At 53.9% G+C, this 13086-nt stretch overlaps 1 protein-coding gene across 1 annotated transcript; it reads left to right on the top strand.

Moving 5' to 3' along the window:
• The first annotated feature begins 7980 nt into the window (after positions 1-7980).
• HES1 (hes family bHLH transcription factor 1) lies at positions 7981-10168 on the top strand. Its single transcript, XM_071566301.1, has 4 exons — positions 7981-8280; positions 8365-8460; positions 8542-8629; positions 9353-10168. The coding sequence occupies exons 1-4, from the start codon at positions 8173-8175 to the stop codon at positions 9835-9837; spliced, it is 777 nt and encodes a 258-aa protein (XP_071422402.1). The 5' UTR covers positions 7981-8172; the 3' UTR covers positions 9838-10168.
• The last annotated feature ends 2918 nt before the right edge of the window (positions 10169-13086 follow it).

Here is a 13086-nt window from a genome sequence, read left to right as displayed (position 1 = left end):
TTTGTCCGTCTTCCATTCTTGGCTGAAAAATGGCAATTTCCCAGACCCACTGAACCCCATTTTATTGCAGGGCAACAGCAGAGAGAGCAGGGCAAAGCACTCTGTAACAACAGACTGGGCCACTGTAGCATCTCTGCAGAGAGCATGTCTGCCCACTCTGGCTGCTGGCATTTCTCCACCGTCTTTTCTCTGTATCAGCCATATGAATACACCTTTTTTATGTCATGAGCCTTTCAGTGGACTTTTTGAAAGACAATGATGAGTCTTTGAAGCTTTGGCTGATCCTCTTTCCTGTATACTCCTGAGCCTTGTATACATTGAAATTTGACTTGTTAACTTTATAAGGTACTTCAGACTTGTATTGTACTGAAATTGGCTGGGATCTCAGTATCTCCCTTATTCCCACGTACTTTATTCTTAAAAATGCTTTGTAGTTATGTTATTGCTGTTGGGAGGTTTGGCTTTAACAGCCTCCAATAAAGATATGAGCCTGCAAAAGGGCACCAGTAGCCCAAGATTATTCAACAGCAGCAACAGAAGCACAGGTGCCTGCCGTTTCCAGGGCTCTTACTCTGGGCAGCAGAAGCCAGCCTTGGCTCCAGCAGCCAGCACAGCAGTGGGCAGGCAGCAGGCAGGGCTCCTCACTCCCTGGAGAAAAGGACACAGTCCTGCACAATATCCTGCAGCCTCCTGTGGCACGAGCAATGACCACTGGGCATGCTTGGACAGCAGTGGGCCGCAAAAGCCCCATTTGCTGGGTTTATTTGCTGCTTCTTTTGCTTGCATTCTCACACAAGGCTGAGGCCTCACCAGTGCTCATGCAGCACTAATGCCTTGCTTTCCTCACCAATACTCCCTGCTTGCCTCCTCAGGTCCTCCCTATGCTTTTCACAGCCCTGCAGTCATCCTGTTGTCAGCTGGTACTGACATGAAGCCTCTCAATGCACTGCAAATGTCCCCAATTTTTGGTTCTATGTAGTCTATTTACATTTTTTAATATTAAAAAATTGCACCTGCATGAACTTAGGTTTGTTACTCTGCTTTCCATGTCACTCCTTGAGGATTCCAGCCTTCTCCTGTGCTCCCAGACAGTCTGGATGCATTTCTGAGGCAGTCGATGACAACACTGCCCTTCATTGCAGGGAAGGAAGGACAAGGCCCTTGAAATCTCATTTCAGGACATTTCATCATGTGAAAATAAATGTCATTTCATACGACATTTCAGATTACTTATCAAATAATGATCTGCCTCTTAATGCCTAGACTTCTGGAATCTGTGCAAATTAAATGTTGTACTTGCAAATGGATTTATTCATTACACTTAGCAATTAATGCATGATTTAAGCAATTCAGCTGTAAGTTATCCCCTTGTTTATAAAACAACAACATCCTCTGAAGGATAATGTTTTCTATTACAGCAATTAGTAACACATCAATTCTTGAGTAGCTCATAAAAGATCTTGTATTAGCTCATCTGAGAATGATTCTCCAGTGTGATCTGCAGCACTGGGGCATGCACAGAGCTCTGGACCAGCACACCTGTAATCGCACACAACCAAAGCAAATGGAGAATGTATGGGAGTTTTCCAAAAACTGCACCCCTTGCTAACACATGTCAATGGCCAAGCAGCTAATGGAGAGTTTTGCCTGCACATCAGCAAGTGGAGGAAGAAAAATAAGGGAGAAAGCACTCCGTCTCAGCTCACACCCTGCTCTGCTGTCAAAGTGTGCTAATTGAGGTATGACCACCCTGGGCAGAAAACCAAACAAAAATCCACTGTCGCTGTGTCCCCTTGGCACACCAACCTGGATCGCCTCACCTGCCACCACGGCTGAACTCTGCCGTAACTGAGGTGGCTCTCCAGGATTGCTACAGGCAGGAGGCAGAGCAGCATCCAGCTCCCCTGGGAGGTAGCAGGGACAGTGTTGAGGGTGCACTGCCATGCAACTTAGCACCATGCCCTGCTGCCCTACCCACGTCTGTAAAGCCATGTGTCTGCATGAGATCAGTAATCCTAATAATACATGATCATCTGATTCTCTTGATATAGCTAAAGGACTAATTTTAGCTCTCCTATCATCCTGAATAATGAATATTGATTTTAGAAATACAGCATTCAAATTATGTATACATTTCAATATTAGTGAGATGGGCTAATTCTCTCCATAATGCTGTCAAGCTAAAACAAAACTTAAGACACTGGGGAGATCAGGCACCAAGCGCAACTGGTTCATCATACCTCTGATTTATCAGAGTCCATCTACTCACACTTCAAGAAAAATTCTGGTTTGCAAAGGATCTGTTCTGCAGTAGGAAAGTGCTGCACCATGAAGTATCCTGTGTTTCCTTGAATAAATGGATATGGGAATAATGGAAATGTGAGGGCTGGCAAGCTGTGACCAATCCCTTATGTCAAAGGGAAATGCCTGGTGTCCCAAGGGCTCCAGGACCAGGCCAAACCTGGGGGCTGAGACCTCTGTTTCTGCCTTTCATGGGGCATACAGGCCCTATCCTGGCTGTTCTGCCCACACTGCCTTCAGCTGAACTTCCCAGCACAAAACAGAGCTGCCTGTCACAGCACCTCCAAAAGGTTTCAAATATTTTCTTGCTGCATCATTGCAGTTGCCATGGTTTTGAAGATAACAGGCAGTTTACACACCACTCTCTCCACTGCCAATTCATAGCATCAGAAACAGAGATGGTGATCAGCTGGCGAATTTAACAGAAACCTCCATGGTACTGATAAGTCAGGCTGCTTTCTTGGACTGATTCATGTCAAGGAGAAGAAATTGTACCGGAAAACATGATTGATCACTCTGCAGAGGAGCACAGATGCTACGGTCAAGGGCTGGCCCTGTGGGATTCATGAGTCCACAGTCGGTGAAGGTTGAGTCCCCAGGGAGCCACATGCCATGGCTCCCACCTGCCCTTGGCTGTAGGCGCTGGCAGGGCCGGAGGAAGAGGGCAAAGGGGGCACAGACAAGGGTTTGCGTGCTGGGAACTTGATGGCACACTGACGCGCCCAGCCGCAGCCTCCCCATGCCAAAGACAGCTGGCAAGGCTCCCACCTCGCCACGCTCGCGCCCACATCTTCCCACCCCCTGGCTGTGCCAACCCAGCTATGCACAGCTGGGCTGCGAACCAAACTACTGGTCTGATCTGACTTAAAAGTCATGTTATGAAAAAGCCTGCAGGGCTTCCTACAGCCACAGCATGTCAGGGATCACAGACAGCTCAGCACAGCAGTGCTGCAGTAACATGGCTGCAGATTGGACTCAGGATGTGGAGGTGATGAACATCCACCTGCATCTGGAGGTCTCAAGAGGATTCCTTCTGCTCTGAGTTTAATACAAGGACAATTTCTGTGCCAGTGAGCTCTCATGCCTTCTCCAGCCCCACCATTGCCAAACTCACGGAATTTTCATGTATGTATCCCTGCTTCACAGCTTGCAGAGTCTTTCCATTCCCTACAAGAATGCAAGAACCACAGTTCCAGCACAGAGACAGGAGCCTCAGGCAGACAAAAAGTAGGATCTTAAATAACTCATCCCTCACTGGCAACACCTCCCACCACATAGGGAAAGCACAAGAGCCAAGATGCTCCTTCTCCCCTATGGAGCGTGGCAGTTGACTGTGCATTTACTTACAGTTGTCAGAGGGATGAAAGCTCAGTTGTATGTCCCTCTCCCTGGAGCTTCTATACCTTGCCAAAGATCACTGATGTGCTGGAACAGAACTGCCCTGTCCTGTTCAGCAGACTGCAAATCGGTGGTCTGGTGAACTCCAATCATGTCTCACGAAAAGAGCCTGTACCCTGTCTCACTAAGAGAAGGGTACAAAGCAGCTCACAATATTTGGCTGGCAATAGCAGTGTCAAACACAGGTCCAAGCCCTGCAAGTGATTTAGGGATTTTCCCAGTGCTTGTTCCCAGTTGCAACATCTACCAGCACCCAGCCCTCACTGCTGAGGACCAGGTTGGAGCTGGGGCTCTGGAAGGGCACACAGAGGAAAGCTGGGGCCACACCATCTCTTGGCCATTAGTACATGTGGCTGCTTCAGCCCAACCAACAACCTCTGAAATAACACCATGGGTATCAGGAAGGGAATTCCCATCCACATGGGCGGCATTTCAGAGCTGCCAAAATGTCTTTCCTGCCAGCTCCCCGGCAGTATTTCCTTGGTTCAGCAGGATAGGAGCCTGCCAAGAGGAATCAGCTTAGCAAGAGATCCAGGTACCCTGGCTCTTGTCCCAGAGCCCTTCTCAGTACAGAGCCATGTGCCAGCCTGGGATGGGCTGGGCTGGAGAGATGAAAATCATTCTTCAGTAGTTCTTCCTTAGTGACTCTGGAGTTCCCTGGACTCACACTTTGCTACTCGAGCAAAGCCTTGGCTTCTTCATCCCACAGTTTCCTGTATGATTGCCAGGGTTGCCTCCTTGGTTGTGTGGACAACAGAAAAAAGGGCACCTGTTCCTGGAGCTCAGGATGATCCCCTCCATGTAGTGGGTGTCACCACAGAAGGGCCAGAGCTCTCCCACACCCAGCCTGACTCACACAGTGAGGAATAAAATGAATAAACACTTCAGCCTGTCCTCTGCAGTGGCAGTCAGAGAACAGCTGAAAGAGCCCAGTTCCTTGGGGCAGCTACCACACAAGCACCCCGAGGCTCATCTGCCAGTACTAGGACCCTGGATCTCAGCAGGTCCTTGGGAAATGGGTACCCAGTAGAAAGAGAGGGCAAGACCTGCCATAAAACAGAGCTGCTGCTTTAAAACCAGCTGCTCCTGCCATCGAGAGGGCCAGGGAGTGACACTGCTGCATGAAAGCTGTTCCCTTTACCATGAGGACCTAGTGTGTAGGGGAGCAACATCCATGAAAGCTTTGCTTCATCTATGGAGCTTTGTCAGGAAGTCAGTTTGAAAGTGACATTTTCCCAGAGATCTGGCAAACGCTTATAGAGGGGAAATAAATCCTGAAACATGTGCCCAAAGCTTCTGAAATCACCCCTCCCAAGGGAGCCGGTTGGGTATGGATTGCTCAACAGCTTCAGGGATGGGAACATGTGGAGGCATGTGTGCAGGGCTGCCCAGAGGAGACACCTGTGCCAGGGACACGTCCCTGAGACACAGCACTTGTTTTCCAGCCTTCAGGGTGGTGACAACTTTGAGCTATGGCCAAGATAAGTTTTCAGCCTGTAATCCAAAGAGGAAAGCCTTGGTATACCATTCCTGGGATCCAGCTTATAACCCAGTTCTTACAATCAACTTGGTTTTTCTTTCCTGTATTTCCTAGGATCCTTCAAGCTTGCATCTCTAGAAGAACATTTTGCTCATCTTGGCTGGTTCCAAAAGGACTGGAAAGCAGGCATGGCCAGCCCTGCCACCTCCTCACCTCCTGCGTGCCACACCAGCAGCAGCATCCTATTTTATTCCTCCCCCCTGGGCCTGTGCCCAGGACTAGTCTAAATTTTCTTGCCAATCTATTTTTCTTCCAAGATGTTCTGCCAGTCAGTAATGCTCTAATGCGTTGTCTAAAGGTTCTTCCGAAAGCTGCTTTGGACAATTCCCAGTTTGTAATCCAAGATGACTGGTGGAGCAAAGAAAAAAAAACATTTTTGGAGGACTGTGGGACAAGGGACATCCAGTCCCCCGGGCAGCCTCTTATCTCAGAGTTTCACCTCCTCCTTGACACCTCTTTCACAAGGAAAGGCAGGGGTGGAGATGCCCAGAGGATCTATTTCAGGTCCCCTCAACGATTACAAACTCCTTCATCACCTCCTTCCAGCCTAAACTTGGCCTCACCACTTCATTTTCAGAGACATCCTTCCATGGAAATCCTCCTCTTCCTCTCCTGATCCGCTTCCTCTCCTGATCCGCTTGGGGATCACAACCCTCGCACATGTAAAGCATTTCTCAGCGGCAGGCAAGCGGAGGAGGAGATGTGGTGCAAGGACAGCGGCGTCACTGCCTCCCCTGCCCCGTGCAGCGCTCGGCCGATGAATCTAAGAAACCTCCACAGAAGCAGACGCTTTTGGAGGCCCAATTCCCCACAGCCTCCTCGCACAACCGCGAAGCAAAACCCTCAGGGCGGGCTCTGCAGTGAGCAAGGGCTGAGCTGCGTCAGGGTAGGAGCGCAACAAGGGGAGCTTCTGCCAGGCACTTCCCAGGTCCCTGGAGTGGGCAAGCGCTGGCAACCCCCTGATGACAGCCTGTTGACAATGCTTGTCCCACTCTCATCCCCCAGAGACGGCGACCTGTTGCCGGCAATTACAGGCGGTTTGCAGCTCCTCGGCTACCACAAACATAGACATAATTGCAGCCTGTTCTCACTTCGGCCGGGAGGGACCGGGCTGCCCAGCTCTGCATACCCTCATCGCTTTGCAAATCCCCGCAGGAGAGAGAACACCAGCTCAGTAATTGTGATAACTTTCCTCTCTCCCAGTATACACAAGTATCAACACTAGAAGAAATATTGATCTGTCAGAACTTTTTAGGTTCTGCAAAAACGTACTGCAGTTTTCATGCTAATCCGTTGTCTGCGATTTCCCCACGAATATGACTGGGAAAAGGCTTTTCGGCAGTGACTTCCCAGTGCAGTCTCGAGCTTTTCCTTGCTCGAGTTTGTCCAGCTGTCTGGCTAATTGAAGCTTACGTCAAATATTGCTCATCTGAAATTAAACCTTACATGCTGAAGGCTGCTTTTTGTTTTTAAACCAAAAGGCTTGTGGCTTTATCGGGGAGCTAAAGAAAGCCTGGATTTGTACTTTTCCGCAGTTTTAAACGTGACACTCTCCCTTTTATTTATTTTCCTTTTTTAAACTGAAGGCTCAGCAGGCAAGCCTCTGCAGGGACTAGGGCTTTGCACCGGTGAGATCTGCAAACATGTCTCTTCTTTCTTGAACTTTTATTTTTCTCACGGTCTCTGAAAAGGCGAGATCGAGTGATACGTGTGGGATTGGCCCTGTACAGGTGCAAATCAGGTACAGGAGGAGGTGGAAAAACATTACTGTGTATACTCAGGGGGGAAAAAAAGAGAGAGAGAGAGACAGAGAGAAAGAGCAAGTGAGCACATTTTTGAATAGGCCAGGTCTAGTTCTTGGCAGGATGACTCAGGCTTAGCTGGCAGACTATGGGAATAGGAGTGTGAGAAAGTCAGTCAAGCGGAGGGGAAAAAAAAGGATTCAAGTCCCCAAGCAAAATACCTTTTTTTTTTTAAGTAACCCGTAAACTATCCAAACCAGACAGAGTTAGCAGCAGTGCTGGGGACAGGCACCTCCCCGCGGTGTCGCCTGAGTCCCACGATGTGAGCGCACGCACCGCCCCAGCGCGGCGAGCGAGCCCGGGGAGCGGAACCCACAGCGGGGCTGCCCCCGGCCCTGCGTGTGCCACCGTGGCCCGTGCTCTGTCCCTTGTGCTCTGTGCCCCGTGCCAGGTGCCCCGTGCCCCGGCCGTGCCCGGCCCGGCCACACCTACGGGAGGGCAGGGGCAGCACCACGTGGCAATGCCCGGGCTGCCCTGGGGAGACCCAGGCGGCCGTGGTAGCGCTGCCGGCACCGTGGGAGGACGTGGCCCCGGCAGCGAACCCCGCGGTTCGCCGCAACCCCCGCACACACAGTAGCTGCTCATCCGGCCACCGCAGCTGGCCCCGGTACGCCGCGTCCCGGCCATCACCCCGGAGGGCCGCGACCCCCCACAGCGCAGCCCGCCCCGGGACCGGCAGTCCCCGAGGGGAGCGGGCGGGGCCGCGCCTGCCACGGGCGCCAATTAACCCGGTAATTAGCGCCGCGCTGCCGCCGCACCCCCCCCCCCCTCCCGCGGGCGGTGCCCAAGGGGTTAAACCGCGGCCGCCCGCCCCGCGCCATTGGCCGGCGGCCGCCGCGCGGCGCGCAGCCAATGGGCGGGCGCCGTCCACGAGCGGGGCCGCGTGCGGGCGGCGCCCATTGGCTGGGCGCGAGTGTGGGAACGGCGGCGGGGGACGTTTCACACGAGCCGCGCGCGTGCGGCGCGCGCTATATAAGTAGGGGCGGCCAAGGGCGCGCGGCACCCGCGCCCGGCCCGGCCCCGCCGCGCCCGCCCCGAGCGCTCCCGCCCGGCCCCGCCGGCCCGGCCCGGCCCGGCCCCCCTCCCCAGCGCTGCTGCCGCCGCCCCGGCGCCTCTCTCCGGCGGCGCAGGATGCCGGCCGACCTGATGGAGAAGAGCAGCGCCTCGCCGGTGGCCGCCACCCCCGCCAGCGTCAACGCGACGCCCGACAAGCCGAAGACAGCGGCGGAGCACCGCAAGGTAAGGGCGGACGGTACGAGACGGAACGGAACGGGCAGCGCCGTGCGGAGCGGTGCCGGGCGCTGACCGCCGCCTCTCTTACAGTCCTCTAAGCCTATCATGGAGAAGCGGCGGCGAGCGCGCATTAACGAGAGCCTCGGGCAGCTGAAGACGCTCATCCTGGACGCGCTTAAGAAGGATGTAAGCGGAGGGGAGCTGGGGCGGGGGGCGCGGGGGGAAACGACGCTGCCGGGCCGGTCTGAGCCCCGCCTGTTCCCGCAGAGCTCCCGGCACTCCAAACTGGAGAAGGCCGACATCCTGGAGATGACCGTCAAGCACCTGCGGAGCCTCCAGCGGGCCCAGATGACCGGTGAGTCCGGGGAGGGGGATCTGGGCGGCTCTGCCTGCACTCTGGGCGCTGGGGACATCGTACTCCCTGTTTGCTGCATCCTGGTTAGGGAGGGTAACAGGGCACCCGGCTCTGCACCTGCATCCCCAGGGAGTGATGGAGGGAGGTTACTGCGTTCTGTATCTGGATGCTTGCTACAAGGAGCCAGTGTCTCACCACCTTTATCCGGAGTACTGGAGAGTCAGAGGGCATAGTGCTCCATCTCTGCTGCTGAGGTGGGTGGTGAGGACAGCACACTCTGTAGTTGTATTTCCAGTACAGTGTTGCTGGAGAGGTCACTGTATTCTCTGTCTGCATCTCCGGTACTGGAGGGCACTGGGAGGGCTGCAGTCCCAGCTTGAGTCCCCCCTACCAGCAAGAGCTGTGCTCCCCACATGGATCTGTCAAGAACCATTGGAGGGACTGTTTCCAGCCTGGATCCCCAATGTGTGGGGATGTAGTGGAACTCTTGGGAATTCTCTGTTCCCCACCTGAGTCACTGATGCTGATGGATTTGGTAGCAGAGGGGTTATGCTCTCTATCTGAATTCTTGGTGCCTGGGCACACAAGACCCATTGCCAGAGGGACTGATTTTCCCACTTGGATTTCTGGCTCAGAGGGGCTGTAGGATGCAATGCCAGGGGGCTGTACACCCCTATTCCTTGTGGAGCCTACTGACCACTGTGTGCCTTTCTCCTCCCACAGCCGCACTGAGCACAGACCCCACAGTGTTGGGCAAGTACCGCGCCGGCTTCAGTGAGTGCATGAATGAGGTGACGCGGTTCCTCTCCACCTGCGAGGGCGTCAACACTGAGGTGCGCACCCGGCTCCTGGGCCACCTGGCCAGCTGCATGACCCAGATCAACGCCATGAACTACCCTGCGCCACCCCCACCGCCCCCACTGCCACCAGCCCCAGCCTTTGGGCCACCCCTGGTGCAGCCAGGCAGTGCTGCAGGGCCGCTCCCAGGCATGCCCTGCAAGCCGGGTGCTGACGCAGCCAAGGTGTACAGTGGCTTCCAGCTGCTGCCAGCTTCTGATGGGCAATTTGCCTTCCTCATCCCCAGCGCTGCCTTTGCTCCTGGGGGAGCTGTGCTGCCTCTGTATGGTGGCCCACCCACAGCTGCCACTGCTGCCTCGCCGCCAGGCCCGCCACCTGGCACAGCCGACTCAGTCTGGAGACCCTGGTGAGGGTGGTGGGCACCAGACTGGACTTATCTCTGCACCCCGTGCTGCTGGCACGGCTGTACATAGGTTATATGTTCATATTGGATTGTGCCTTTGTACCATAGCACTCCCTTGACAGTGTTTCGTGTTTTACACGAGATCTTTTTTCTCCCTTTCCTCTCCTTCCTTATGTGATGCCAAAGATTGGGAGTTTTGTTTTTTGGGGGGTGGGGTTTGGTGGTTTGGGTTTTTTTGTTCTTTTGGGGGTTTTTTTTGTTTTACCTTTTTTTTTTTAATGCTCGTAAAATAAAAGTTTCCCTTCCATTTTGGAAGGCCTTTGGCGATAAGTTGGAGTTCTGGCGTGTGTGCATAGGAGGGAGCCCAGCTCCTGGCTGCCTGTGGATTATGCTGCTCCAGGGCTTCCTTGCCAGGTTGGAGCTGTCACTCAGACCCTCTGTCCCCGATGTCTTGTGAAATTATCTGGCCCCTCTCCATGCCCTGGGCTGGATGTAGTTACTGCTTCTTTGGGAGCAGCTCAGTTGATCAGAGTTGTTAAAAAGAGCTTGTATTTGCAGAGCTGGTGAATGTGCTGAGGGAGGCACCTCCACTCTGTTCCTGGCTTCTCGGACTGATAAGAGTTGGAGTAGCTGTGGTAGAGACAGATTCAGCTGCCCTGGGTGAGCCTCCTGCCCTGGACCCAGAGGAGCAGGCTGTGGTGTAAATCACAAATGACTCCAGTCAGTCGATTGAGAGAGCAGTGCCTGCCAGCTTCTCGTGTTACAAAAGCAGTGTGTCCCCACAGGACAACCCTGACATGAGTGTTCCTGTCTCCTGGCTGACGGACTGCAGCAGGCACTGGGCACCACCTCCACCTGGACTTAAAAGCACAGAGCTGTTCTGGGCCCTGAGCACCAGCCAAGCTGTGCTTTATGATTAATGCTCTGCATGTGGTTTTGATAGAGTTGGGCATTTCCTCTGCTGCTCTATGGAAAACACGTGGCTGAGGGAGTGATGTTGGGCTGTAGGAACTGTCTCTGTAATTATGAGCTGCAGCTGACCCCGTGACTTGGGGATGCCCCATTTCCAGGCAAGATGCAAGCCCTAGATAGCGGTGAGCAGCAGTCTCAGGTTACAGCTTGCATTGCCCTTCTCAACAAGTCTTAACTTAAAGCGGACAGCTTTAAAATGTGCCAGGATCCACTGGGGTTCCTTCCAAATCCTGCTGCAAAAGCTTGTTGGATTTTGTCTGGATCAGCCAGGTGCTTGACTGTATCCAGGTGCTGGGAAAATAAAAGCTGGGGAGAGTGTGAGACCAGACAGAGGAAACTTGCTGGGAATTGACTCCTCAGCTTTCCTCCTTGCTATCTGTAAAGAAACATTCTCCTGATGTGAAAGTACTTTTTGGGATGTATTTTGGAAGGAGGTGGTGGTGTGTGCTTGGGATCTCTTTCTGCAGGGTGTACTGATGAGGCTGGGGCCAGTGGCAGTTCTTTTTTTCAAAGGGCCTGATCTCCCTGGATTGAGTTTACCTTCCTGTCTCCCAACATCTTGCTGGCCTGCCTGCATTGCCATCCTTACAGAAGCATCTCACAGCCTAGTTTAGTGTGCAAGGCTTGGCAATATAGGATTTGGTGTCCCAAGGCTTGTGTGGAGCCATATAGGCTGAGCTTGCCTTCTCATCCACCAACAGTGTCATCTTTCTGCACTGCAAATTCTGAGGGTAGGACTGAGCCCACCTTGTGTTCAGGGAAGTGCTCACAGGACCTGTCTTGGAATTGCATCAGTCCAACTCCTGCTGTTGAATAGCCTGTGTAGAGCTTATGCAGATCAGCAACGCATCACCTGTAAGAGTGAAGGCAGTTTCAGCTAAGCGGTCTCTTCCTTTTCTGCTGAAGCAGTTGGTTTGGAAAGCACATTAGGAAAAAAAGAAGAGACTTTGCTGTAGGCTAATGGGGAACATACAGCAGATCCAAGAGTGAAAGACAAGATGAACCTATTTGCTAATGGAGTTTAAATAGCCTAGTATAAAGCAGATATGGCATGCTTGGACCGGTTTCTCCAAAGCTTTCTGTGTTTACTCTATCCCACAGCCTGTTGACATGAGAGATCTGCTTGAGTTTTTTGAGCTTTAAGGGGATCAGAGCAATTCCCAGGAGCTGTGCTCTTGGTGCCAGTTCACTGAGCCCGTGACAAATTGGGATGACAAATACAGGCTTTGAGTCTGTGGATCACTGTGTGTGGGAATTGTGCTTCAGGTGCAGCAAGTGCCTTCAAACGGGCTGGGCAATCATCAGGCAAGGGTAAGGGAAGGATGGGGTGTGCCAGGGAAGGGACAGGGCTGAGGCATAACTGTGCACAGGACTGCAGGACAGGTAGGAAAAGGGACCAGACTTAGTGCTGCCAGATGGGATGCAGCTCCTGTTGGTTTCCCTGCGCACCTTGCTGAGCCCTGCCTGCCAGCAAAGAGGACCCTGGGAACGGCTGGAGCCAGGTCTGTTCCTTGCATGATCACTCTTGGATTGGTAAGCACTTTTCCACAATGTGGTGTGTGTATTTGCAGCCCCAGAGGGTGCTGAGCTGGAAGAAGCAGTGCTCCATCCCTGCCTACAGTGCACCTGCACGGGAGTCTGTGGGCAGGAGGCTTTGCCTGCCTCCCCCAGCACCCTGCCTTGCCCCCTACCCACCACAGAGCTTACAGTTCCGGCTGCCTCTCGCATCCCTGCAGCTCCCTCCCATTCGCCGCTGCTGCCGTCCCGGGAAACCTGTCATTAGAGTCAATTAACTTTTCCCACACTTCTCGTGAGCGGCGCAAAAGCCCCTCCTCGCTTCCTCCTTGGCTCTTAAGTGCTACCATATGGCACAGGCCCCCGCGCCCCCCCAGCGCCCGCCCTGCCTTTGATTCCAGCCAGACAGCCGGAGCTTTATGATTTAAGCCGGGAGAGCCCTCGTACCAAGCCCTGGGCCGCTCTGCGGCCAAGGTGGTTTTTTTAGCAGGCAAGGCTGTTTTCTGGCAGGAAATGAATAGCTCCCAGATGAGCTCAGGAACCTGAGAGGTCGTGAGAAAGGAGCGAACCCCCGGCGCGGTGGCGGGCTGCCAGCGGCGTGGGGAGAGCGGGAGGGAGCGCGCTGCTGCCGCCGGCACACGAGCCCGCCCCGGCCCCCGCTGGCAGGCGGCGAGGCCGAGCACCCGCAGCCCGTGGCCCAGCGCCGGCAGCCCGTGGCCCACAGCCCGCCGCCGCACGCCGCCCGCACGCCGCGGGCGAGATCCAGCCC

This window comes from Pithys albifrons, chromosome 11, assembly GCF_047495875.1.
Source record: "Pithys albifrons albifrons isolate INPA30051 chromosome 11, PitAlb_v1, whole genome shotgun sequence".
Classification (NCBI taxonomy): domain Eukaryota; kingdom Metazoa; phylum Chordata; class Aves; order Passeriformes; family Thamnophilidae; genus Pithys; species Pithys albifrons.
The sequence above is the reverse complement of the archived record's forward strand: the minus strand, read 5'-3'. Positions and strand labels throughout refer to the sequence as shown.